General features: G+C 54.4%; 2 protein-coding genes and 1 pseudogene across 3 annotated transcripts in view; 2 read left to right on the top strand and 1 right to left on the bottom strand.

Moving 5' to 3' along the window:
• The window catches only part of LOC308547542 (17-beta-hydroxysteroid dehydrogenase type 3-like), a 14,672-nt gene extending 5,584 nt beyond the window's left edge, over positions 1 to 9,088 (top strand). The window contains exons 6-11 of the mRNA XM_081118108.1: positions 2,323 to 2,367; positions 2,561 to 2,595; positions 2,803 to 2,884; positions 4,399 to 4,464; positions 4,786 to 4,935; positions 5,128 to 9,088. Coding sequence (XP_080974234.1) covers positions 2,323 to 2,367; positions 2,561 to 2,595; positions 2,803 to 2,884; positions 4,399 to 4,464; positions 4,786 to 4,935; positions 5,128 to 5,244 — 495 coding nt within the window. The 3' untranslated portion in view covers positions 5,245 to 9,088. The remainder of the gene's footprint in view (positions 1 to 2,322; positions 2,368 to 2,560; positions 2,596 to 2,802; positions 2,885 to 4,398; positions 4,465 to 4,785; positions 4,936 to 5,127) is intronic.
• LOC308547960 (CBY1-interacting BAR domain-containing protein 1 pseudogene) lies at positions 3,126 to 4,023 on the top strand (annotated as a pseudogene). Its single transcript has one exon. The product of its transcript is annotated as a CBY1-interacting BAR domain-containing protein 1 pseudogene (transcript).
• Positions 9,044 to 27,548, bottom strand: EXOC3L2 (exocyst complex component 3 like 2). The gene is made up of 12 exons (XM_081118107.1): positions 27,486 to 27,548; positions 23,330 to 23,866; positions 20,318 to 20,951; positions 18,422 to 18,533; positions 17,117 to 17,218; positions 16,915 to 17,015; positions 16,630 to 16,740; positions 16,301 to 16,436; positions 13,238 to 13,360; positions 12,645 to 12,800; positions 11,811 to 11,932; positions 9,044 to 9,676 (listed from the first exon to the last, which is right to left on the bottom strand). Exons 2-12 carry the CDS (start codon positions 23,847 to 23,849, stop codon positions 9,379 to 9,381), a joined length of 2,415 nt encoding a protein of 804 aa, XP_080974233.1. The 5' UTR covers positions 23,850 to 23,866; positions 27,486 to 27,548; the 3' UTR covers positions 9,044 to 9,378.

Raw genomic sequence — 27,548 nt, 5'->3', positions numbered from 1 at the left:
ATTTATAGTGTACCTCTTGATGTCTCAGGGTCAGCCATTATTTAGGGACCACCCACAGTGGAAGATGAGGAATAGTTCCAGTTCGCAGACACCTGTGTCCACACTACACACATCCTCCCAGGTTCTAGTCCCCAGCTGATATTTCACAGATGTGGCTACAGAGCCACGTTACTGTGCATATGAGAACGCTGTCCACAGCTGAGCCATGTAGTAGACTAGGATGAGTTTTCCTTTCTTTTTTTATATTTTATTGATTTCAGAGAGAGGAAGGGAGAGAGAGAGAAACATCAGTGATGAGAGTCATTGATCGGCTGCCTCCTGCACGCCCCCTACCGGGGATTGAGCCCGCAACCCGGGCATGTGCCCTGACCGGGAATCAAACCGAGGTCTCCTGGATCCTAGGTCGGTGCTCAACCACCGAGCCATGCTGTTCCTTTCTTGGACAACTTTATTCTCCCTGGAGTGAGTCATTTTTGTCTTGATTTTGCACTTCCTTGAGTTTCCATGTACTTATCGCTACTTCAACTCCAAACTGCAATCCAAAAATATGAAAGAAGTTCAAGCCATTTCATCTTCTTGCTGAACTTGTTACCCTCTTTTCCACAAATCCTGGGACCTCCGTTAATCTTTCTCTTAAGAAGCCCCCGTTTTCTCTATCATGTCATAGCATTGTTTGGTTTACTCCTTCATTTTGTTGAAACATATCCTTTAGTAGCTGCCTGATAAAGAATGCATGGATGGGTCCTGGCCAGTGTGGCTCAGTAGGTTGGAGCATTGTCTGGTACAATGAAAGGTTGAGGGTTCGATTCCTGGTCAGGGCACCTAGTACGTAGGTTGCAGGTTCGGTCCCTGGTTGGGGTGTGTACGAGAGGCAGCTGATCCAATGTTTCTCTCTCACATTGATGTTTCTTTTTCTTTTTCTCTCTCTTTCCCTTTCTCTCCCTCTCAAATCAGTAAACATCTTCAGGTGAGAATTAAAAAAAAAAGAATACATAGATGGTAAAATTTCCAGCTTTGTTTTCTATCAGTTATGTGACTTTAGATAAATGACTTCATTTCTCTGGGCCTCAGTTTCATATCTATAAAATGAGAATAAATACTTTTCCTGGCCTCACAAGGCTGTTATCACAATGGGATGAAGTAACACACATATATCTAGGTTGTGTGTTCCATAAGTGTTAGCCTTTACTATCAGACAGACAAAACAGAAGATCGGGATGGCTTTTAAATGTTAAATATTATTTCAAAGTTATGCATATGCTTATTTTATCAAATTTAAAGAGAGGCTAGCTGCATATTCTGCCTCTAGTATTAGAGGAGGTTGTTGTTTGAGACTGACTCTGCAAATGAGAATGGGGAAAAAAAATTTTTTTTAAAAATATTTTTGAAATAGTTGTTCGAGGGCATTATACAACCCCTAAAGAAAGGAGGAATTGTAGCACCAAGATTTGAGGGAAGGGAGAATCCAAACAGGAAAATTTGACATTTGGAGCAACATTTCCCTTCAAGTGGCTGAGAGACATTGATTTGCAGTTCCACTTATTTGTGCATTCATTAGTTGCTTCTTGTATGTGCCCCGACTGGAGATCAAACTGGCAACCTTGGTGCACCAAGAGGTTGCCGGTTCGATTCCTGATCAGGGCACATGCGTGGGTTTCGGGCTCAAGTTGTGGGCTCGATCCCATGTGTGGGGCGTGAAGGAGGCAGCCGATCAATGACTCTCTCATCATTGATGTTTCTACCTCTCTTCCTTTCTCTTCCTCTCTCTGAAATCAATAAAGACATATTTAAAATAAATAAATAAAAATATAATAAAATGTGGTAGGTATTTTTCCTGTATGCATATGAAAGCATGTATGTGTCGGTTTTGTCCGGATGTCAGGCAGCCTGTTCGGTGCTGTACCTTTTACAAGTAGCCATGTATCTTGGAAATTATTCCAATCAGAAGAAATAGCTGACCCATGCTTTTGACTTGCTGCACAGTGATGCATCTGGGCTACACTGTGTTTATTTAGCCACATTCCACCAGTGACCAACGTTGGGGAGGTCTCCTATTACATGCGACTACAGTGTTGCAACCAATATCTCTGGACATAACTCATTTCCCACATGTGTGAGTATCTTGGGAAGGAATAAATGTCCAGAAGTGGAGTTGATGGGTCAAAGGGTGGGTGCATTTTAAATTCTAGTAGCTCTCTTCTACTTAAAAGAGAGAAAAACAAATGTGTTCCATCTTAAAAGAAAAGTAAGCTAGGAAATAAAAGGTGGGACTTGAGGCAGGGTTGGTGAAGGGAGGGACTGATGGCTCTGTTTTCTTCCCAGCGACTCTCGGATGTTATAAACTGCAACATCATGTCTGTGGCCCAGGTGAGACTGGGCTAGGGGGAGCTAAGTCCACTCTGGGTGATCCCCAGACACCCCTGCCTCTGGGCCTGTCCAGTGGAGAAGGTGCTAGGGGAATACTCCCCAAGGGAAGGTAGGGGGTGGGAGTGAACTTGAGGATGGGGCAGGTGAAAGGGTTGGAAAGGGAAAACGAGGCCCTTCCCGCTCTTCTCTACAGATGACAGCAATTGTGCTGCCCCAGATGGTCTCCAGGTAAGAGGCAGCCTTTTTCTCTCCCACTCCGGGTCCTCCCCCATCCAACCTCCAGGCTTTTTCCCTTTCCCAGTTGTCCCACCTACGTTTCCAGCTCTTCCCTGTCCCTCTGACATTTCTCAGATTAGGACATGGCTCAGGGGTGGAGGGGTGGGAATCACCTGGATCCTCTCCTCCCCGCCTTTCAGCTAATGCTTCCCTCTCCAGGAGCAAAGGCATCATCATCAACATCTCTTCAGTTTCTGACAGTAGACCCTGCCCATTTTTAGCAGCGTACGCAGCTTCTAAGGTACCCAGACCCCACAGACTGGGGCGAGGGCTTGTCTTGCCTGGGATTCCTGCCATAGCCCCGAATGCATGTGTGTGAGAGAGAGAGACAGAGAGGCAGAGAGACAGACAGACAGGGACATTGGGACACAATCCAGCAGTTTTTTTAAAAAAAAAAGAGAAATGGGCCCCGCGCACGGCCAGGCCCTTTGCATCTGCGTCCTTGGGCCCAGGCCCAGGGTCTCGGCGGTGCATGAGGCAAGATGCTGAGGCACAGCTTGGAAAACCCGACGCTCAAACCAGACAATTGCAAAATGCTGTCACAATTGTGGAGAAGCATTTGGGACAGCTGTGCCAAATATTTGCTGCTTGTGTGCGGAAAGCTGCCAGACTGCGAGACAAAGCAGACCTCCCGGCGAATGAAATAAACGTGCACGCCTCCACAGAGACCCCGAATTTAAAGCAGGGCCTGCAAAACGTTGCTGATGAGTTTGCCACACTTCAGGGTTATCGACAGGCAGAGGCTGAAAGACCTGAAGCCAAAGTAGTTGACCCATTGAAAGCTTATGGAACTATTGTAAAAATGAAACGAGATGACCTCAACGCAACATTAACAGCCGGGAATCGAGAAGCTAAACAGTTAACTCCATGAGAAAGAACCCGGCAGCCAAACCCATCTGACCGATGTGTCAGTTCGCAGGCAGAAGCCGAATTACAGACGGCTGCCGTGGATGCCACCCGAAGGGCTCCTCGGCTAGAGGAAACCACTGACAGTTTTGAAGAGCAGAAAATAAAGGATATACGACCATATTTTCAGAATTGTCACCATTGGAATGCTAGTGCATGGCAGAGCTTCAGGAGTCGTCACTGCCGCCTACCGGAGCATACAAAAGGCTGACCACGAAGATGACCTGGAGGCTCTCCCAGACTCTCCCCACGGCCACATTGCTCAACTCGCCTCGATGCTGCGAGAGCAAACTCAGTCGCCTCTTCGGAGTTACTGTCAGCTAAGTGTGTGCCGGGAACCGGACGGTGTCCACCTGTCGACTAAGAGAGGGTCAGCAAGCAGATGATGATGATGATGATGAAGGCAATTTTTTTAAACTTCACATTTCCATTTTTATCTTAAATGACTTGGAATCCAGAATTACTAAACTGTAAAGCTTTATACTGGCTTGATACATTAAACTTCAAAATGAAACCCTACTGGAAATGGAAAATAAAGGAAATTTAATGCTGACTAAATAAATAAATTAATTAAATAAATAAAATAAGAAAAGAGAAACGGAGGCTAGGGCAGGAGAGCGCAGTGAAGTGGGGAGATCGGAGCCCGGCCCTGGGAAGAGCGCGTGTGTGGGAATCGAGGGAGTGCTTAGAGCTGGAAGCCTTCGGGGGTTGCGGTGAGGACTTGGGGCGGGGGCTTGGGAGCCTTCGGGGGTTCTAGGAGCAGGCTTGGTGCTGGGGCAGGGCAAGGGGGGGCTGGGGGGCTGCACACAGGCTCCCGAGCCTGAGGCCCTCCCTCTCCTTCCTCCACAGGCCTTTGTGCGAAGCTTCTCGCAGGCGCTGAGCGCAGAGTACCTCTCCCACGGGGTCACCGTGCAGGTGCCTGCGGGGGGGGGGGGGGGGGGGGCTCCTGGGGACCTGACCCGAGCGCAGCTCCGAAGGCCAGGGGCTGGGGGGAGGAGCTTAGAGACAGTGGGGCTCACGGGGGGGGGGGGGGGGGGGCGCGCGAGGCAGGGATGTCCGACAGAACCCTGACTCTGAAGGCCTCGCAGGGGGCGTGGCCTGGAGGCGCGGGGGGGGCAGGGGGCGTGGCCTGGAGGCGAGAGCAGCAAGTGGGTGGGACTCAGATCCTCAGAGGTCCTGGGAGCTTAAGCTGGGGCGAGAAGGGAGTTCTTCTCCTTACCCCCCTCCTTCCTGCAGACCGTGAGCCCCTTCTTGGTGGAATCAAACATGACTGATAACATAAAATACCGGTCCATGGTACTGAATGCCCAAGACTTCGTTCGGCAGGCGTTGGACACCCTTGGCCTCGCCTCCCAAACCGCTGGGTGCTTCACACACGCTGTGCAGGTACGTTCGTGGGGCACCTATGAGCCAGAGCTGGAAGGGACGCCCCCTGGCCCAAGGCCACTAGTCCTCCCTCTGAAGGGAGATGTCCAGGGGCGGGGAGGGCCCCCACCTTGGGCTGGGGAGACAGAAGAGGAGATGGGGAGGGGACCCACGTGTGGGGTGTATCCTGATTCCTGGTACCTCTTCTTCCAGGGTGCCCTGGTGGCTCTCTTCCTGCCCAAGTGGCTTTGTGTCAGTCGCTGGGGACCAAAGTTTTTATTTCTGCTGAGCAATATCGCAAAGACAGAGCCCTCTGACAAAAAGCCCTGAAAAGGTGTGGCTACTTGCCTGCCCCCCCCCCCCCCAATCCTCGGCCAGGGCTGTTGACGTTAGCAAAGATGCCCCACACCTGAGAATAAATGACAAGCAGACCCATGGAACAGAACTGGACATCTGAACATCTGGATATTTGGTGACAACTGTGTCATCTCAAACTCCTGACAGAAAGATGGCATTTTAAATATGTACACTCAGACAACTAGACAGCTATTGGGGGAATATATATGTAAATGTACATAGACTAGGAGGATACGTGAATGAAAATTCCTTTCCATTCTGGGGTGAGAGAATCTTCCTAATACAGAAGGTGAAAAGCAACAACAGAATCATATAGAACCCTAGGTAGTGATATGTGGGACTTACTTTTAAGGAAGATGTACTGATGACCACAACTTACTTTGAAATGCATTGAAAACCCATTTGATGGCCCGGCCAGCATGACTCAGTGGCTAAGCATCGGCCTATGATCCAGAAGATCTCAGTTTGATTCCTGGTCACAGCACAAGCCCGGGTTGCAGGCTCCATCCCATTGGGAGTCGTGCAGGAGGCAGCTGATCAATGATTCTCTCTCACTGGTCTTTCTCTCCCTCTCTCTGAAATCAATAAAGATATATTTTTAAAAATAATATTAATTAAAATGATTCTGAAGTAGCATTTCTCACCTATAAAATTGGCACAAATGCATAAGCCAGAAAACAGCTCTCATGCATTGCTGGTAGGCATGCAAAGTGGTACAGCCTCCAAGGGGAGAAATTTGATAATAGCCGATTAACAAAGCAATTTAAGCTCTCAGACCTAGCAACAGCCCCTTCCAGGAATATACCTTAAAGGCCCACTTCCATGCTCAAACAATCAGGGCTGAGAAGACCTCACCTTGGGGTGAAATTTGCTACCTGCAGAGAGCAGAAAGGAAGCCCGCATCTCTGGAACAGGTGGGGCAATTTTCTCTTGAAGGTTTTTAAACCCATAGAAGTTATAAGACTAGTATCTGTATACCCATCATCTGGATTCCCTGCCCATTAATCATTGCTTAATTTGCTCTTATATCTTTCCATGTTTATGTGATGGTGACAAATGGACCATTTGAAAGTAAGTTAAGACATTGTGATCCTTTTTCCCTAAAGGCTTTAGCAGGTAATTCCTATGAAGAAAGGCACCCAAATAACAACAATGCAGAGATGGAATTGAGGAAATTTATCATTGACATGTACTATTTTTAATACACAATCCATATACAAAAATTTTCCAGTTGTCACAGTAATGTCTTTTTTAGCAATGTGTTTTCCTGTTTGGATTTCAATCCAGAAGTACCTATTGCATTTTATTTATTTACTTTTTTATTTTTATTTTTGTTCATCTTCACCTGAGCTGATTTTTTCTTTGGTTTTTAGAGAGAGTGGAAGGGAGGGAGTGGAGCGGGGAGAGAGAGAAACATTGATGTTCTTCTGTTGGTTCTCTCCCACACGTGCCCCGGAATCAAACTTGAAACCAAGGTACATGCCCTTGACAGGAAATTGAACCTGAGACCTGGGGGGGGGGGGGGTACGCTCTAACCACTGAGCCACACCGGCCAGGGCCACACCTATTGCATTTAGTTGTCATGGTTTTTTAGTCTTCTGATCCTTGTCTTTTCTTTGTGCTCCATGACATTGACAGTTTTGAGGCAGAAATATTTTGCAGTTGAAATACACTGAGTTCTCTGGAGCAAGAGATTTATTCTAGGAATAAGACCTTACACAATTGCCTATAGGATCTATGGTGATGTCTCCTTCAATTCCTGATACTGGTAATTTGCTTTCTCTTTTATTTCTTCATTGGCTTTGATAGGAATTTGTTGATTACATTACTATTTTAAATAACTTTTGGGTTGTTGATTTTTATATTGTATGTTTGTTTTCTGTTTCATTGACTTCTGCTCTTACCTGTATTATTTGGTTTTCTACTTTGTTTTTAATTTGTTCTTTTTCTTCCTTATTAGATATTTGTTTAAAATTTTTACTTTTCTGCCTTGGCAGATGTGGCTCGGTTGGTTGGAGTGTCATCCAGTATACCCTGAAAGGTTTCAGGCTCAATTCCAGGTCAGAGCATATACATAGGTTGTGATTTGATCCCCTGTCAGGGCATGTACGGGAAGCAACCAATCGATGTTTCTCTCTCTCCCTCTCTCTCTCTTTCTCTCTCTCACATATCCTTGAATGAGGAATAAAAATGTTTTCTTTTACTTTTCTAATATATACATTAAAGCTATACACTTCCTTCTAAACATAATGTTTACAGCATCTGCAATTTTGCTAGCTTACATTTTTACTGTTCTTCAGTTTAAAAAGATATCTTATTTCCATTTTTATTCCTTTGACTCAGGAATTATTTAGATGTTGCTTACTTTCTGAGTAAGATATTCTACTTATTAACTCCTATAGCCCTCTAATTTAATTCAAAAGTGATTGGAATCTTGTCACATAGAAACCCACACCTGAAACCTGTATGTTCATATTAACCATTGTCACCCAATCAATTTAATTTAAAAAATAACAATAACAATAATAATAAAGTGGTTGGAGCCCTGGTCAGTTGGTTGAAGCATCATTCCTGCACCAAAAGATTGCAGGTTTGATTCTCTGTCAGGGCCAGGGCTGTACAGGTGGGGCCCTAGCACCTGCTAGGTGGGTGACTTTGGCTGCATTCCTTCCCCTGTCTGGGCCTCTGTTTCCAAGTCTGCAAGTTTGTTGAGCAGGGGCACTGAGTAAAAACCCTGGGTGCATGGGACTTGGAATGCAGTAAGTGCTAAATTATTGCAGCTGTTAGGACCTTTCCCCCATTTTACAAAAGTGGAAACAGGATCTGGATAAGGTCAGAGCTTCTAAGGTCAGACTAAGAAAATATTTGCAAAACCTGAAAAGAACAAACCCGGACGAGCACACCTGGAACAAAATGCCTATGAACTCTATGTCGTTAATTCTTCCATTCCGTTCATGTATCAATGACGCTGAAAGTGTCATTTTAGGGTTGAAGTGAGGGCATGTCTCACCTTGTCCTGGGCAAAGACAGCTTAAGCAGTTCTGCAGAGACAGACAGGAACCACAGCCCAGAGAGGGTCAGCTTCCCACCCCAGGTCACACAAACCCGGGGGCTCCAAGGACCCTGAGTTCCCACCTTCAGAGTTCAAATGTGCGTGAGGTTCCATCCCAGCCCCAGTGCTGACCCCTGGCTGCCTCCTCCTGACTTCTCAGGAAAAAAAAAACAACCACACACACAAAAAAAACATGCCAGGAAGCATCCATCATAGGCTGTCCAACTGAGCCGGAGGGGCACCGGTCAGCAGGGAGGTGACCTCAAGGTCTCCGTGGGGACCAGGATCTGGCAAGGCTGGGGGTGAGAGTCTGGAACTTTTCCCACCCTGAGATTTTCCTGCGTCAACCCAGGAGGGCGCCCTGGATGCCGCAGGCCCTGCCCCCAACCTCCTTCCTCTCTTGACACAGCTTCCCGGCTAAGGATGGATGGGGAGGGCGGGCCGAGGTGAACTGCCAGGCCCAGGAAAGGAGAGGCACTTGAGATTAACGAAATGGAGGGGCCTGGCTCCGAGTGGCCAAGGGCTGGCTGCGGAGTCACGCAGCCCAGGGACTCGGTGCAAATGGGGCAGCCTGTAAGCTCCTGGCCCACCGGGCCTCAGTCTCCACTGTGCTGCCCAGGAATTGGACCCTAGCCCGGCCTGGGCGTGTGAGAAGCCCTTGGCCCTGGGCCCTGCCTCTGGTCCTTCCTCCCCCCATACACTGGAGACTCAGCCCTTCCTCACGTTAAATAGAAACCTCTTTATTCTAAGTATCGTACATTCCTTAATACATTGGATTGGGGCCAGACCTTGAGGTGAGGGGGGGGAGGGGGGCTGGGATATTTCTGCAGAGTCTTCCAACACCACCCGTGTGCACGAGGCTGGGAGCTGGTGCTGGGAGCACGTCTCCTGGCCTTGGGAAAGTCCTTGCTCCCTCTGATCCCTGATTCTCCTCTGTACAGCGAGTTTGGAGGTGAGAAGACCTCCATCCCAGGGGTCTGTGGTCCGAGGCAGGGAGTCAGGGGGACGGTGTGTCAGCAGCAAAGATGGGGCACTGAGGCAGAGGGCTGGGAGTCTCAGCGCTGGGCCCGGGGCCGTGATGGAGGCGGAGGCCGAAGCCTGGGCAGACGGGCCAGACTGGCCAGACTGGGCCTGGCCAGCCGGGAGGCCGGGAGGCAGCCCAGGGAGAGCGGGAGGCCGAGGCAGAAGGGTGGGCGGGGCACGGGGATGTCTGCGAAGAAGGCGCGGTCCCGGCGCGGTGACAGCGCTCCCCCCTCGGATTGTTCCAGGTCCCGGGCCACGGCCAGGATCTCCTGGCGGGCTGCGGTGTTGTGCAGGCCGCGGATGTCGAGGAGGGCAGCCACGTGCTTCCGCCTGGATGCAGAGGAAGGGACAGGGATGGGGGTCTGTGCTCTGAGCACACCCGGCCCATCTGTGGCCCCACCTGACTCATGTCCCTCCCAGAACCTGCCTTAGCTCTGGAGTCCCTTTTCCCCTCCAGATACCTCCAAACCAGTCCTCTCAGACCCCCCCCCACCAGCCACCCAAATCTCTCCCTTCACATCAGCCCCCCTCCAGATCCCCTCTGGCACCGACCCCCAGTCTCCCCCATGCCAGGCCTCTCCAGAACTTCACTTCCAGCCATTTCTAAATCCTCCCATTCATGATGGGTTCCAGAGCCCTCGCCTCCAAACGCAGTCTCAGCTCCTGATTCAAATAGCCTTCAATCTTCAGCCCCAGCTTAGCTGAGGCAGCTCCCAAATTTCCATTCCGGCGCCCTCACGTCCGTTTCAGCTCTGGCATCTACAGCAACACTGAACTTCATCTTCTCTTTTATCTCAAATGGCCCCACTTCGTCACTTAGCTATAGCCTGGAAGTGGCCATCCACGTTCCCCTCTTTACCCTCACCTTGCCCCAAGGCCAGTCTGGAAGTTTCTCACCAATGCGGCTCCAAAACTCGACTCAGGATCGCTCAACACAGATCCCATTCTAGAAACGTCATCCCCAAATTCCGCCTTGGAACCCTCACTCCACCCCCAATCCATTCCCAAATTCCAGTTCAACCAAAATTCCACTCCCCGGACTAAAATTCACTTTGGGGACCTTGATTTCAGCTGGAAACACCATATTCCAAACCAACTCTACTCTACGACCTTTGCCCCTAAACCCACACAGTGGACCCTTCCCCTTCACCCCCACCTCAGCTCCAGATCACGGTCCAAAACAGCTCCAGAACCACCACCATATTTCAACTCAAAGATGCTGAGCCCCACATTCATTTCCAGAAGCTTCATTCCAAACGGCTCTGGGGCCTTCCCTGCTCCCTTCAATCCCGCTCAGTGCCTATACCTCCCCACATCCCTGTTTGGAATCCCCAAAGCTCCAAAACACCCACAATGTGGCTCAAGAACCACCCAGCTCAGGTGAACTCCAAAACCCAGCCCCCAAACTCAGCTTTGGAACCGCTCCTCCCAGTGCGGCCTGAGCCCTCTGAAGCTGAGCTTCAGATTCAAGTTCAGAAACCCCAACCCAGCAGGAATGCTGGGTCCCCCAGCCCCATGAGACTCCAGGGCTCTCTGTCCTCCCAAGGGCATGAGCTCCACACCCAGAACCAGAACAGCCCATCCTGAATCAGTTCCAAATCCTCACCCTCAACCTCTAGCCCTCAACCCTGGAACCCAGACCCCTCAATGTCTCATTTCCTGTTAGTGTGGGCTTTGTCTCTCTTGGGTACAGAATGTCTGTCTGTCTGTCTGTCTGTCTGGATAGCACTGTGGTCTCCCTGCCACCACGGTCTGGATTTACAGGTGGCAGTGTGGTGTGGGGACCAGGTACGCCAGCTTTAGGGGCAGCCTGCTGCCTGGGTTCGTCTCAGCTTTGCCACTTGCTACTTAGTTTCTGCCACCTCAGATGGTGCCAGGTACGTAGGGCCAGTGCTGCCTTTTACGTACAGAGTGGTCATGTAAGATGCTTTCTTCAGTCGGACTTAAGGACTCAATAAACAAGAACTGGTATTGTTATTGATGACGATGATGATGATATGATTTCACAATCTTATGAAAAGAGTACTATTATCCTCATGGAACAGATGAGGAAACTAAGGGTCAGAGAGGACCACGGAGAAAGGAAATGGTCCACTAGGACCTGAACGGCGCCTGCCACTGTGGCAGTGCGTGTGTGCCCGTGTGCCCGTGCATGTCCCCGTGTCCCCTGCGGCTCCCCTGTTGGGCCAGCCCTTCCTGCCGCCCGGCGGCCCTGAGCCCCCCTGCCCTGCGCTTCCTGTGCTTGCCTGTTTGTTTTCGAGCCCTGGTGGCTGCGGCAGCGACCTCGGCGGCGGCAGTCGAAGGAGGGAAATCGTGTTAATAATGCCCTGGTTCCAGCAGGAAACGGCCGTCAGACACGCTCGCCGCCTCCCTCCCTCACCGCAGTGGCAGGAAACCCAGGGACGGATGCCAAGGCCGTCGGGAGACCTCAGCCAGGCTGTGGCGCGGGGATGGGCGCGCTCACCTGATGTCTGGGTAGTCCCGAACCAGCACCCCCACCTCCACCTGGATGCTGGGCGTGTCTTCCAGCTGCAGGACTTCAGCCAAGTGGGGCACCACGGCATCCAGCCATGAGGCCTGGGACTCCTGCAGGGCAAGACCCAGGGCTCACGCTTTGCCCCACGGCCCTCTCCCCAAACCACACTCTCCCGAGGCCCCAGCTTCCTCATCTGCAGAGGACAGGCCCTGGTCAGAGGTTATCTGGAACCTTCGGAAATTTGAAGAACTATCCGCAATAGAAGCTATTCCCACTTTTGCAGATAATTTGGGTTACGGGGGCACCCCTCAGAATCTAGTCCACATTTGCAAACTTGAGAGGGGGAACTGGATAACATGCACAAGGGCTCGCTCTACATTCTCAATAAAATTTGCCAAAAAATAATTGTTTTTTGTTCCAAGGACTCCAGACCAGAAACTGGGATTGCGGTTGACCAGGCCCTTTTGTGATTTAAAATTCCTGGGTTTGGGCAGGTTAAGATTCTGAGTCTCTGTTGCATTTGGCTCCTACCTTAGTGCTCAGAATAATAGCTAGTGTTTATGAAATAGCAACTCTGTGCCAGGTAGGGGCCTAAGCACTTCACGGATGTAACTGATCTAACCCCCAACAATGTATCGAACCGCGATTCCCGTAGGCGCGGGGAGGGGAGCCCTAAGAAAGCCGGATTTTACCCCGCGAGGGGAGGATCGGAGCGCTACCGGTGGCTGTGGGCTGAAAGCTGGGTGAAAGTCTTCTTCTAAGACCCCGCCCCGGCTATCGAGTTGGTGATATCCGAGCCCTTGCCCCCCGGGCCAAACTGACCAGCCGCCGGAACAGCCTCTGGAGCTGCGCCGCGTCCTCCCGGAGCCTCCCGGCCACGCGGCTGCGGGTCCGAGCCGAGCGGCAGCGCAGGCGCCCGCGGAGCAGGGGCCTCACGTACTCCACCAGCGCCCGCCGGTGCAGCTCGACCACCAGCGCCTGGGGACCCGGGACACGCGAGGGGTGAGAGCCGCTGGTGAGTCCCCTCTCCCCGCTCCCCACACGGCACCCAGTGGGACCCCCCCCCCCGCCCTGCCCACAGGGCGCGGGGCCCCTCCCAGCCCCCGAGGGTGACCCCTGACCTGTCTGATGATACCCTCTTCTGCCCCTAAGCAGACTGTAGATACCCACTACCGGTCCCCAAAGGGTGCCCCATCCGCGCCTTCTCCCCATTCTCCGGGGCCCCAGCTCCCAGAGGCCCCAAGCCAGTCTACACCCACCCTACCGCAAATACCTGCGGGCTCGCCTCCCCGCAGGGCGCAGGGCGCAGGGCGCCACCTAGCTCGCCCCGAGAGAGCTGCTCCCCGCCTTGAGGGGTCTCCCACAGCACAGCGCCCTTGCTCCCCTCTCCCGCGCCCCACCCCCAGCAGGCGCACCTGGTAAGGCTCATCCTGCATCCTGCGCAGGGCCAGGGCCTGAGCTCCCAGCGTGCCCACGATGCCGTCCAGGGCCTCAGTGCTGCTCAGCCACTTCCTGCGCATCAGCTTGTTGAAGTAAGGCTGGAGGGACAGAGCGGAGGGAGGGTCGTGTCATAGCTCCCCTCCCCGCCACTCTCTTCACTTAGTAATTCAACATATGTTCCCACACGCTGCTCTGAGCTGAACCAGGATTGCCCGGTGCTGGGACCACAGCCCACAAGCCCTGACTGAGACAGCCCAGCCCTGCCTTCCTGGGGATGAGTCCAGAGAAGGAGACAGACCCCGTCCCCGGAGAGTGATGACCTAGGGTGTGCAGGGCTGGGACCCGGGAGCCCAGGCAGGGGTTTAGGAAGCTCAGAAAGGATGCCCAAGTCAGCATAGAGTCAAGGAGGACTTCTTGGAGGAGGAGACACCAGAGCTGAGGCCCTGATGATGGTCATCGTTAGCCAGATGGAAGAGGGAGTGGCTCAACCAGAGGGAAGTGTGAAGAAGGTTTGGATTTCAGACCAGCTTGCCGGTCAGAGGGCCAGGATGCAGGGCAACATGGCTGGCAAGACCATCTGTATAATTCCCGGGGCCCAGTGCAAATGAAAATGGGCGATACTTATTCAAAAATTATTAAGAACTGCAAGACAGAGACAGCAGAGAATTAAACCAAGCTCTGGCCCTTCTAAGCAGTGGGGCCCTGTGTGCCTACTCAGCTCTTCAGGTCCCTAAGGCCATAACTAGCGAAGGAACAGTGGGTCAAGGGGTGGAGCCGAGCACACAGGGCAGAAATCAGGGGGGAGGCTAGAAGGAGGGAAAAGGGGGAGTGATGGGGATCAGGAGGAAAGAACAACTTCGGTGGTATGATCAGAGGGTGTAGTGAGTGACCACCTGTGCAGGGAGAGGGAGGAGGCATCTGGATGAAGTGCAGGTGGAGGGGCAGTGGATCTGTCCCTGAGATGCCCTCTGGGAGGAGTGAGAGGAGACAGGGTCTGGGGTAGACACCAGGAGTGTGAGGTACCCAGAAACCTCTGGGGTTGGTGTCTGTGGGGGTCTGAAGTAGGTCCCTACCCCAATTGGCCCTGCACCCCCTTTCTGCTCTCTTATCCTGACAGCAGCCCTGTTTCCAGAACCTCTAAAAACGGGGCCTGTGGGCTCTGGTTGAAAATCTGGTGGGAATGAAATGAGCTGATGTTCTGGGTACCGCGCCTGGCTCAGGACGGACACATTCCTGTTGCCATGAAGTCTGTACATTTATGAAGATAACAATGGCAATGGCCAATCTCTGCGCCTGGACCCAGGCTAAGCACTTTGTGGCCACAATCCCATTGCTTCCTCGCAGCCCCTGAGAAGCCTGGAATTCCTGTGCCCTCTGTCTACACAGAGGCCCTGAGAGGACAAGCGGTTTACCAAGGTCCCCCTCCTGGAAGAGAGTAGTGAGCAGCGGGCCTGGAACAAAGACTGTACCCCCTTCCCAGCACCCCACCCCCACAACTCAGTCACCTCCATTTACATACTTATTCAGTCACTCAAGAAACACTCTCTGAGCCTTCCTGTGGGCCCAGCCTTGGGTGGGTCGCTGGGGAAACATCAGGGAACACTTGGGGACACGGCCCAGAATGAGACAAACAACACTTGATAATCTTAAGCAGGCCAGAGGAATCTACATGCCAACATGATAGCTGATGATACTGAGTCATTGTTCTATGTGTCGGGTATAAAAATGGCATTTAGTTATGTTTGTTTAGAGAGGAGTCCTTATCTTCTGGAGATGCAGGCTGCAGTGCTGATGGATGGTGACAGGATGTCAAGGGTCTGCTCCAAAGTGATGGGGGGGGGGGGGGGAGATAAACAAGACTGGCCCCGAGCTGACTTGCTGGGTGATGGGTCCACAGGAGGTCAATCTGTCATTCTGCCTAGTTTTGTGTATGTTTAAAATTTTCCATAATAAGAAGTTTTTTTAGAAACATTCCAACAAATCCTTGCTCTTGAGAAACTAACATTCCAGTGGGAGGAGACCGATGTAGAAAAGAAAAGTGGCAGGTGGCCGCAGGCGCTCTGGCGACAAATAGAGCAAGGAGTGAGGAAGGGAGCCTATTGTATTATGTTCTTTAAATTTTTATTTATTGACTTTAGAGAGAGGAAGGGAGACGGTGGGAGGGGGAGAGAGAGGGAGGGAGGGAGAGGGAGAGAGAGACACACATCGATTTGTGTTCCACTTATTTACGTGTTCATGGTTGATTCTTTTACACGCCCTAACTGGGTGTGAACCACAGCCTCCAGCCTACTGAGCTACCCAGCCATGGCGGGAGTCTGTTTTAACTTGGACAGTCAGAGGAGGTCTCACTGAGAAGGTGACATCTGAGTCCAGACTTCAGAGAGGTGAGAGAGCGGGTGTGTGGCCACTGGAAGGAAGAGTGGCCCAGGCAAAAGGCAAAGGAAGTGCAAAGGTACTTTGCGGGGCGGGCGGCTAGAGTGGAGTCGGGGAAAGCGGGAGGAGGTGGGGTCAGAGAGGGGAGAGGCGGACTGTGCAGGGCTCGGGCCACAGCAAGGACTCTGGCTTTGGCCCTGAGTGAGCTGGGAGCCACAGAGGCTTCGGAGCAGAGGGACATGATCTGATGTACAACACGGACTCAACATGCGCTACAACCACACAGCTCAACCACACACCTCAGTCTCATTCCCCGTTTTCCCACCACCCTCCCCACATGCTCTCACCCACCTCTGAACCCAGCCCGCTCTGGACGTGCACAGGAGCCCAGTGAAGGTGACCAGGGCAAGCATTTTGGGGACCTCAGTGGGGAAGGGCTCCACCCAGTCCCCAAGACCCTTCCTGCTGGTGGCTCTCTGTGCTCACCTTGACCATATCCTCCCACCTCTTCCTTCCTGTATCCCCTCTGTCCCCCAAATAGCCCAGATGTGGCCATCAACCCCCACTCCCCACCCCCGCCTGCTTCCCAAACACTGAGTCATGGCTGAGGGGCAGGTGTGCGCCCCTGTCCCAGCAGGGCTCCACCCAGCCCTCGCTTCACTCACCTGCAGCTCCTGGAACAGGAGGTCAGCCAGCACACGGTGGCAGAGCCGGGTCACTCGGTCCAGAGCGCTGGCTGCTGCTTCCCGGGCTGGCTCACTTTCGGGGGGGCCCACTCGGGCCAGGCGCTCTGCTAGAGCCCTGTGGGGATCAGTGAAGCCAAAAGTCAAGGAGCCCCAACATTCAGCCCACCTTCCTGGACCTGTCTCCCTCCTTAGAGGGACCCTATTTTGTGGGACATAGGGATGACAGGCCAGATGGGGTGCTAGGGAAAGCGAGGGGCTCCTTCCCCCCCAGAATGGCCCTCTTCTCCACACACTGTGGGTGCTCTCACCTCAGGGGGGGCCCACAGTTGACCAGGACGATGGTCCTGCTGATATAGGTGTCGGGTGGCAGCTCCCGGACTCCTGGGTTCTCATGGAATCGCTCGACTCGCTGCTGGAAGCTGGTGGGGGGGCAGGAGAGGGCAGTAGACAGTTGGAACGCTGCTAGATAAGGGTCCCTGAGCCCAGCAAAGCCTGTGACCCCCGCTGAGGCACCCCACCCAACCTGCCTCCTCCCCTTTCATCTCTCCCCTCCGTCAGTGCAGCCCAGCCCCTGCTGCACCCAGACCCCACACCTCTGCAGGAACTCTGCCAGCCCCCCCAGGCAGCAGTGGGCCATCCGCTCCCCAAACTCCTGGCTGATGCGGGGCGCTCGCTCCGTGTGCTCCTCCAGCAGCTGCAAGGTGCGGGGGATGACAAGGGGTGAGGAGGGGGCAGGCCCCACTTTCCCACCCGGCACTGTCCAGCTGATTGTCCTTCCTCTTCCCCGCACCCTACCTCACACACGTCCTGGGCCAGGCTGCTGGGCAGGTCCTCGGGGCTCCCCCAGTGCTCCTCGTCTTCCTGCAGGGCTCGCAGCAGGGCTGCCCGGGTCTGAGCCTGCGGGGAGGGGAGGCGGGGGAGAGGCAGGAGTCAAGGGCTCCTGGGAGCCGCTCCCTCGCTTCCTCCTGCACCATCCCCGCACCTTTGCCCCAAGCTGGTCTGGATTCTACCAGTGAGCGCCTCCAAGTTACGCTGGGGAGCAAGGCTGGGCCAGAAAACCTCCCAGCCCTTTCCATTGCTCAGTCTACGATTTGGAGCCTGATACTGAGTCTGGTTTTAGTCCTGGCCGGTTTGCTCAGTAGTTAGAGCATCAGCCCGTGGACTGAAGGGTCCCTGGTTCAATTTCGGCCAAGGGAATGTACCTCGATTGCAGGCTCAGGCCCCGGTCAGGGTGTGTGCAGGAGGCAACCAATTGATGTCTCTCTCTCACATCGATGTTTCTCTCCCTTCCACTCTCTCTGAAAAGCAATGGAAAAAATATCCTCGATTGAGGATTAAAAATAGGAAGAATTAACAACAAAAAAAGAGTCTGGTTTTAAGCTTCCTCCATCTACTACCCAGAGGGTTTAAGGGCCAACTCTCCTTATTTCATGGCCCTAAGACTGTTCTCAGATTCGACAAAAAGCAACAAATTCATTCAAAATTGTCAGATTCTGGAATTTTAAAATTCCCAGCATCTGGGATTCTAGGTTAACCCATCTCTGATTCTCTGGTCCAGAGTTGCCTTCAGCTCAGTGACCCTGAGAATCTAGACATATTCAAGTCCTAAGATTCTCTGCTCTCAAGTTGCAAAGACTCTGATTTTCGTGGCTGAGCAGGACCAGCATTCAGGTAGGAAACCCCTGTGGCCAAGCCAGCTGTTTATGGCTGGGCCACTGTGCTCTGTGGGGTCCATCCCAGCCAGTCGTTAACCAGGTTTACTGTCAGCCCTGCTTATGCACAGAGACGCCCTGATGCCTCCCATGAGTCTGGCTCCGTGAGGCGAGGTTCCATGTCTGACTTTCTCTTGCTCTAAGATTTGAATGTCTGAATGTATTGAACCTTCTCTGAGTGTCTCTGTGCCCAGCCTGGTGCTTAGAATACAGCTCTGAACCTAAGACAGAAGGGATCAGTATGGATTTACATTTCTATGTCTTTTGGACAGAACTCAGAAGCCACAGAGGGACAAGAAAAATGGAAATATTGAAAGCGGAAGGGGAGAGGCCCCAAACTCAGTGTGACCCCCTCCCTCCTGAATCACCAATGCCAAGTCTCAGGTACCTTAACATCTGTGACACATTCATCTTCCAAGCCCCGAACGGTGCCAGGCGACAGAAGGGACCCTAGCTCCCCGTTCTCCAGGGCCACCATGTCCACCAGCCCCAAGACTTCTCTGAGGGTGGGGGTAAGAGACAGGGAAGTCTGTGAGAAGTGGGGCAGAGCAACTGACCCCTCCCCATCCCCATCCCTTCACACCCAGCGTGTGACCCTGGGCCACTCCCTTCCTCTCTTGGGCCAGCTTTGCTCATCCCTCAGAGGAAGTCTCTGCAATGTGGCTCCCCTGGCCCCAGCTCTCTGAGTCAGCTCCCTGATGGATGACGTCCGGACAAGACTTATAGGAGTCAAGTCCAAGCTTGACTACCTGGCACACAAGGTCTCACCCATGATCAGCTTGACCAGACAGAAGCTCCCTTCCACCCCCGCTCCTCCCTCGCCTGGCCTTGGAGGCCTCTCCAGTCCAGCCCTCAGTCTTTGTTTCAACACCCCTGTGCGCCCTGCGCTGTGCAATCCCCCACTCTCCCCACTGCTCCCCACCACCCCACGCGCACACTAGGCTTTTGCTGGTGGCATCTTGTCAGCCAGAAGCACCGTCTCCCTACAGATCGGACTTAACTCATGTCCCACTATTCCAGGAACTTTTCCAGACTCCCTCTCCTGCCTCCATCTCCATGGACCGTGTGAGAGTGTCATTAACACATATTCCCAAAGGGGACCTAGGGGGTGGGTGTTAGTAGCTGTTGCCTTCCCGTTTTTCTAGTGGCGGCATCCTGATTTTGTCTGAGGGACCACCCACTCTCTTCACTCTCCAGTGTGTGGTTTAGGTGTGGCCAACTCCCTTTTCCCTGGCCTGGGGAGGTGACCCAGCCATGGCTAATCACCATTTTCCACCCCCCAGCCACAATAATGGGTATTCAAAGGCTTGATAGTTATAAGATTCTAGGACTGGGAGGGTCAATGGTGCCAGGTTCTAGACGCTAAAATTTCAGAACTCACAGGGCCAACAGTGCCACCGTCCTCAGACTGATGGATTGACAGTGTTATCCAAAGAAGGGGTGAGGCTAAGGCTTAGGGTTCGAAGGCTCATTGGTACTAAGATTCTAGTTTTGAAGCCTCATCGACTCTAAAGTTCTAGGACTGGAGGAGTCAACAGTGCTCATGCCCTAGGAGCTAAAGAGGGAGCAGTGTCAGGGTTCTAGAACTCCAAGGGTCAACAGTGCCAAGACTTTAAGACAGGAAGGGTCAGTGGCGCTTTGGTTCTAGGCCTGGAAGGGTCAGTGGTGCTTTGGTTCTAGGCCTGGAAAGGTCAGTGGTGCTTTGGCTCGAGGCCTGGAAGGATCAGTGGTGCTTTGGTTCTAGGCCTGGAAAGGTCAGTGGTGCTTTGGCTCGAGGCCTGGAAGGGTCAGTGGCGCTTTGGTTCTAGGCCTGGAAGGGTCAGTGGCGCTTTGGCTCTAGGCCTGGAAGGGTCAGTGGCGCTTTGGTTCTAGGCCTGGAAGGGTCAGTGGCGCTTTGGTTCTAGGCCTGGAAGGGTCAGTGGTGCTTTGGTTCTAGGCCTGGAAGGGTCAGTGGCGCTTTGGCTCTAGGCCTGGAAGGGTCAGTGGCGCTTTGGTTCTAGGCCTGGAAGGGTACACAGCGCGGAGGTTCTAGAACGGGGGGATCCATGTTCTAAGGTTCTAGCACTGGGAGAGAAGACAGCGCTACGACTCTGGGATTGTAAATGTCACCAGTGAGGAAGATCAGAAGCGTCACCGGGGTTAAGGCTGTAGAACTGAAGGGTGGGCTGTTCTGAGACTCCCAGGAGCTGAACAGGCCAGACTGGGCGGGTTGGGGGCGGTTCTACGCGCTCTGGGAGCACTGTTTCTGGTCCGGGGCGGTGCGGTCTGCGGCGGCCGCGCTCACCTGGGGTACACCTGGTGGTGCCAATGCAGCAGCGCGTAGCGGTCGGCGAGCGGCAGCCTCCGGCGGGCGGCGGCGCCCAGCCACTCGGCCAGCGCGCCGTGGTAGCCGCGCAGGTAGACCCCGAAGGCGCCCAGGCCGGCGGGGTAGGCGGGCGCCAGGCGGCCCCGCACCACGCCCATGTCCTCCAGCAGCCGCGCCCGCAGCGCCTCCAGCTGCGCCGCCAGGCCCCCGGGCGCCCCGGGCGCCGCCGCCTCCAGGCGCTCCCGTGCGGCGCGCGCCACCGCCTCGGCCCAGCGGGCGCGCAGCTTGCGGGCCGCCCCGGGGCCGCGGCGCCCGTCGGCCGCCTCCTCCTGCACCAGCACCTGGCCCAGCTGCGCCACGGCGCCCGCCCCGGCGCCCACGCCCGGCCCGGGGCCAGCCAGCGTCTCGCGCACCAGCGCCCACAGCTCGCGCTGCAGGGCCTCGTACAGCAGCGCCACGTCCCGCGCCCGGCGGCCCGCGCCCGCGCCCTCGACCTTGGGCGGCCAGGGCGCGCCGCCGCCCGACGACGCCAGCTCCTCGGCCTCCAGCTCCAAGATGTGCTCGTCGGCCCGCGCGAGCTCGCGCTGCTGGATCAGACTCAGGATTTCCAGCACTGTGGGCGCAAAGCGGGAGTCAGGGGAGGAAGATGGTCCGAGGGGGCGGCGGAGTCGGGGGTGGGGGGTGGGAGTTGGGGGAGGAGGAAAGGTGTGGTGCCGGGAGGGGAGGCCGGGGAGGACCAAGAGAAGGGGGAAGAGCCCCGCCCAGCGTGGAGCCTCGACCTGTGATCCAGGAGTTGGCGGTTCGATTCCCGCTCAGGGCACTTGCCCGGGTTGCGGGCTCGACCCCCAGTAGGGGGCGTGCAGGAGGCAGCCGATCAATGACTCTCATCATTGATGTTTCTCTTTCTCTCTCCCCCCTTCCTCTCTCTGAAATCAATAAAGACATTTAAAAAAAGAGAGAGAGAGAAGGGGGAAGAGAGAGGGTGTCAGAAGAGGGGTTTGGGGGGAGGGGGGGGAGGAGGCAATTGAGGGCTGGTGGGGGAGCTTGGAAGAGCCGGACTTGAACGGAGGAGGGGGTTCAAGGGAGGAGGGTGAGGAGACTGGAGCGAGGGGGAAGACTAGGGGGCGCGGAGAATGAACGAGGGGGAGGGGTCAGTTGGGGGGGGACAAGGAGAGAGCCAGGACGAGGGGGAGGAGCGGGAGAGGTTAGGGAAGGGAAGAGAGGGTTTGGCAATGGGAGAGGGTATCTGGATATGAGAAGTAGGTTAAAGGACCAGATAGAGGATGTCACCTCAGTAAGAGGATTGGAGGGGGGGCTCAGAGGAAATGGGGGATAGGTGTTGAGGAAGAAGGGAAGGAGCTAGGGCATGAGGTAAGGGGTCAGGGCCTGGAAGAGAGCATAGGGGAGTGGGTTAGGGAATGGGGAGAGCAGGGAGTTGAGGGTTAGGATAGAAAAAGGGCGTCGGGGCAGAGGACATGGGAGGGCTGAGGCACAGCGATGGAGAGAGCCCCTGGACCAGCGGCAGGGTGGAGGCTTGGGCTGGGGAGAGGGCAGCAAGGCCAGAGGTGGGTCTTTTGGGGGTGGGCACAGCTGTGGGGTGATCTGGGACTCTGAGGAGTTCAGACTGCCCCAAGAGGGGAGTCAAGGGGCTGGGAGGCCTCTGAATGAAGGCAGAGAGAGGGTCCCAGTGGCCTAGGGTTACCCCCGACACCTCCACCCCCCCTCCACTTCCTCCCTGGCAGAGAAACTATTTCCTGGCCAGCGCTATTTCTGCCCATCCGTTTCCAGAAGGCGGGGGCTCCAGTCACCCCCTTCTCACCTCCCTGCAGTGCCCTCCCAGTCTCCAGGGAGCAGGGGCTGAAATAGCTCTGGGCAGGATGTGGAGGGCATCAGAGGACGCCGAAAGGGCTCTCCGGAGGTCCCAGTGCTGGGCCAGCAGGGGCGGCCCAAGGCTGGAGGGCGAGGAGCTGGGATGGGGCGGAGGGAGGGCGCGGAGACAGGGATAGGGGAGGGGTGGGTTGAAACCTGTAGAGGGTGTGGGAAAGGAGAATACCATTTGGGGCTGGGGTAGGAACTGGCTTGGAGATGTGGGTGAGATTAGGCGAGAGTAAGGATGGAGAGGAGGCAGACGTGGTTGAGTCTGAAGATGGAGGTGAACGTGTGTTGGGACTGTGAATGGATGACGTTGAAGGTGGAGGCTGGGAATGGGGGTTAGGATTGGGACTCAGGATAGGGGTAGAGATGGGGTTCAAAATGAAGGAGGAGGCTGAGTGTGGGGTTGGGGTTGAAATTGGAGGTTGGAGAGGGACTAGGACTGAATGAAAAGTTGGGGAGGGGAATGGGGCTGAAGGTGGATGTGGAGATAGACCTGGGGTTGGGGATTCAGAGTGAGAATGAAGAGGGGAGAGGGTGGAAGTTGCACTTGGGGTAGCGTAGAGAAATGAGCCAAGGGATAGGGCTGGGCCAGTTGGCGGTTGCCATGGCGTTGGGCAGAGTGATCAGGTTAAAGATGGCATTTGGAGAAAGGGATGGGTTGGGGATAAGCATGTGATATGTCTCAAGGTGGAGATTGCTGCTGGGGTTGGAATAAATATGGGGTAGAAACCAGAGGCATTAAGGAAGACACTAGGGCTTGGGTAGGATTGGGGTTGAGGATACCGATGGCAGTGTTATGAGTTGAATTGTCTTAGGGAGGGACATAGGGTCAAGGTCGAATGTGGGTACTTTGAAAGGAGATGGGACTGAGGTTGAGGTTGAGGGTAGGGAGGGAAAGAGGGTTGAAACTGGGGATAGAAGGGGGTTGGAGGAGGTGGGAACAAAGTTGGTGATTCACTTGTCACTGGACATGGGTGAGGCTGACGATGGCAGGTGGAGAGAGGGAGAGCCGGGGATAAGCGTGGAGATGGGGTGGGATCTGGAGCGAAGTGACCCTCTGCTGGCCTTGTCCACAGAGGCGGTCAGGGCTGGGGTGGAAATAGGGTCAGGACTCACCGGACAACGGCTCCTTCATCTTTGGGGGCTCCGGGACCTTGGGCGGGGGCTCAGGAGCCGCCTCGCCTGCAGGCACCACCCTCTCGGCCAGGGAGGCCCGCCGGGGCTTGGGCCCTCGCCCCAGTCTCAGGAAGGCCAGTCTCCTGGCAGCATCCCCGGTTGTCTCCTCATCACCCTGGGCTCGGGTCCCCTGAAACCTGGCCAGGAGGCCAAAATCTGCTGAGCTCCTGCGGATGCCCGGTGTCAGCACCCGGCCCAGGAAGGAGCGGGACTGCCCGTTGCTGGGGCTGGCCCGCCGGCCAGGGGTCCAGCCCAGCCGGAAGGGAGCCAGGCCTGCCAGCTTCTCCAGGGTGGCTCGGCGGCCACATGATGTTCCGTTGGGTAGGGTCCCCAGCCGCCCAGCTTCCTCTTCTTCCAGACCTGGAACTTCCTCAAAGGGGTTCCGAGAGGACCTCTGGGGCAGGGTTCCTGCCTTGGGCACCTTGGAATCTGCCACCCCTAGACTCTTCAGGATGGGCATTTTGACTGGTGGGGGACCTGGGGAAAAAATAATGGGCCATGAATGGTGTTGATGACAGTGGTGATGTCCATGACAATCCCTCTGTCCCAGGCACTAGGCTGGGCACTCACTAACTCCTTGAATCCTCACTTCACACTAGGTGAGCACTATTATTGTGTACATTTTGCAGATCAGTACACAGGCTCAGAAGGGCAAGAGCACTTGTCTAAGGTCCCCCCAGTGATTCAGGGACAAAGGCAGGATGCGCACACACCCAGACCCGTCTGATTCCAGAGCCGCACTCAGACCCTTCCCCTATCTTATTCTCAGGCCCTTCCCCCACTTTACTCGCCTTGGGGTGTTTGTCATCTTAGTTCACCCTCCTACTCCATGAAGAAACAGGCTCAGAGAGGCACAGGGTCTCTCTCACAGTGGCACAGCGGCAAAGGGCAGAGACTGCTTGGGACCCAGGACCCATCATTATCCAGGTCACACACCTGCTTCATCTCCCCTGTCACCTCTACCCCGTTCATTCCTCCAGCAAAACCTTCCTCAGAAATATCCACAATAGGCAAATCCACAGAGACAGAGACAGAGACAGAGATGTTAGTGGTCACCAGGGGCTGGGAGACCCGACTGGGGAGTGATTGTAATGGATACAGAGTTTCCTTTTAGGGGGATGAAAATGTTCTGAAACTAGATAGAGGAGATGGCTGACCACACTGTGAATGTACCAGATGCTACTGAATAGGACGCTTTGAAATGGTTAATATGGCCCTGGCCAGGTAGCCCAGCTCGTTAGCGCACCATCCTCATATGCCAAGGTCACAGGTTCAATCCTGGGTCAGGGCACGTACAAGAAAACCAAGGAATGCATAGATAGTGGAACAAGTTGATGTTTCTCTCTCTCAATGAAAAAAATCTTCTTAGGTATTGTGCAGGCATTGGGGACACAACAGTGGCCAAAGAAGACCCCATTTGTACCCTCACGGGGCTCGAAGCTTCCTGCCCATTTAATCTTCTTAGTCCCTGTCTCCCTCCCTTTCCATGGTCCCTAACCCTGTCCAAGCCCCTTCCTGCTTCCCTGCCTTTTCCCTGATCTCTAGACTCTAGTCTTGGCCCCTCCAGTCCACCTTTGAGGATCTTATTAAAGTACAAACCTGTCCCTCCCCTTCTCTTAACCTTCCATGGCTCCCTAGTGCCCTTGGGACAAAATTCAGGCCCCTCACTTGCCAGCTGTGTGCCTCACCAGTGCTATCCAATACCCTCTTCCTTACTCCAAACTCCTCTGGGTTTCAGCATCTGTTGATCTTTTTACATGGAAGCCTGTTCTCCATGTTCCACTCATGTTTTAGGACTCAGCTTCAACTCCTCCTCCTCCAGGAAGCCCTCCCTGATGCCCAGGCTGGGTCAGGTGTCCCCCTCAGGACTCCCTCTACTCTGGGTTGTCACTATCTGGGGATGGTTCTGTGTCCGCCACTGGACTGTGAGCCCCCAAGAGGGCTAGGTCAGGGCCCTCTCTGTCATCACTGTGTCCCCGGCTCCCAGGGCAGACATTTGGGGAATGAATGGGTGATAAACAGGAAATGAAGGAAGGAGGCAAAAACTTCATTCCTTGCGGAGAAGAGGAACGATGAGTCATGCTGGAGAGGTCAGTAAGGAGCAGGCCACGCAGAACCCTGAATGCCGTGCCGGGGACTCAGGCTTTCTCCCGGGGGCCTTGGGGAGCCATGAGAGGGTGCTTTTTAAAATGATGAAATAGTCCAAACATTCAGAAAAGTATAGAGGGCAAACTTAATGAGCAGCTCTTTGCCTACAATCCTAGTGCATCTAAAGCAAACATTGGCTCGATTTGCTCCGGCTTTTTTAAGAATCAAGCATGACAAATGCGCTGACCCCCGGCGCCCTGCCTGATCTTGCTCGCCCCAGCCCTCTCCCAAGGAAAGCAGCTCTTGTATCCAGAAATAATCATATATCGTTTTACATGGTTTCAAACTCTCTATAAATGCTGTCATTGTATGTGGATCTGGCAACTTGCTTTATTTGGGGAGCAGGGGAGCTTACTTATCCATGCCTATCTCTGTGGCTCTAGCGGATTTATTTTAAGGGCTGCATAGTATTCCACTGTGTGACTTGGCAAAATTGTGTCCGTGTCCGATATTCACACGTTTCCTATTGCAGGACATGTGGGTTGCTTTGAACTGGGTCTGAGCAGGTGAGGGATGGGGTCAGGACTGGGGGGCCGTGTGGGGGTACATGGGGGCCTGGGGGCAGGCTGATGCTGAAGGGGCCCCGAGTTGGCGGGACCGTGGCCCTTTTCTGGTGGGGAGCTCCCTTCTTTCCTCCACACTTCAGTCTCTAGACCTCAGCTGGCCTTTCTCAAACCTCCTGTTCCTAGAAATACCCTCCCAGCCTCTCTCCAGTCTTCATTGTTCCTGATCCCCCAGGGAGGCAGTAACCATGGCAACCTCTTGCCTGGAGCCCCCATGGCTGAGGGCAATCGATACCACCCCCCAGACACACACACTGTTCATACACGGATTTCTCATCTTTCGTCTTCCAAACAGGCTTCTATGCACCTCACCCCCCAAATGGCTCTGTCATCCCCCAGAACTGACTCCAACATCCCCCCAACTCCACCTCCCCTGCAAAATGGAAGCTCCAATGTCTCTCCAGTTGAAGTCAACACTGTCCAAACTAGATTGGACATTTCCCCACTGGCTTCCATGTCCACCCCCAAACCGGATCCAGTACCCCCAAACCAACATCCTCAGAACTGGCTGCAACATTTTTCCAAAACTCGCCCCGACGTCTTTCCCCTTCCTGGCTCCAGCACCCCCCTCTGCAAACTGGCTCCGACATCCTGCCCCCTCCAGCCCCCTTGTCTGCCTCCTGGTGCCAGGCCCCTGACTCACTTCCGAGGCATCCCCAAGCCCCCAGCCTCCCGGCTCCCGCAGGATGTCTTGGCCACCAGAGTTTCCCTCTTTGGGCTCCTCCTCCTCTTCCTCGCTGCCAGCCTTTCCCCAAAAACCCAGACCCTCCCCGGGCCGCCTGACCTGTTTGCAGAAGTCCTCACCTCCAGTCCCCCGGGCCTGCACCAGAGAAATGCCCTTACAAATTGTGCGTCCAAGCCAGACCCTAACGAATACAGCCCCTGTCCAGTCTTGCCCCCAAACAACCCGTACGAGCCCAGGCTATTTCAAGTTCATCCACATCTTCACTCCCAACCCGTCCCATCACCGTCCCCTGCTCCATCTCCATCCCAACCCTTGTACCTTCTCCCATCTCCAAGACCCCATCTCTTGGGCCTAGAGCAAAACACCCATCCCTTCTGGCCTCAGTCTTCCCACCTGAACCCAAAGGACGTCAGACCCAGCTGCATCTTGCCTCTTCTCCCTTGGCTGTTCTAAGCTCTGCACTGCCTCGCAGCCTCTCTGGACCCCCAGTCTCCCCTGCACCCTTCTCCTGCTCTCACCTCTTCCCGCCCTCTCGTTGGCACCCTGCGGAGGTCGGCCCCCAGCTCTGCTCTTTGCCCCCAGCTTCTCTTGGCTTCAGGACACATGTTTTCTCCAACCCTGGTCCAGCCCAACTCTGGGCTGTGCCACTCCTGGAGGGGCTGTGAATCCTGCCCTTTCCCCAGCACCCCAGCACTCTCACCTCTGTCCTCAGTGCCTCGTCCCTCTGTCCCTGCTGCTGTCCCGTCCTGAGGCTACTTCAGCC

This window comes from Miniopterus schreibersii, assembly GCF_964146895.1.
Source record: "Miniopterus schreibersii genome assembly, chromosome: 18".
NCBI lineage: Eukaryota > Metazoa > Chordata > Mammalia > Chiroptera > Miniopteridae > Miniopterus > Miniopterus schreibersii.
Note: the sequence above shows the minus strand (reverse complement) of the source record. Positions and strands in the feature narration are given on the sequence as shown.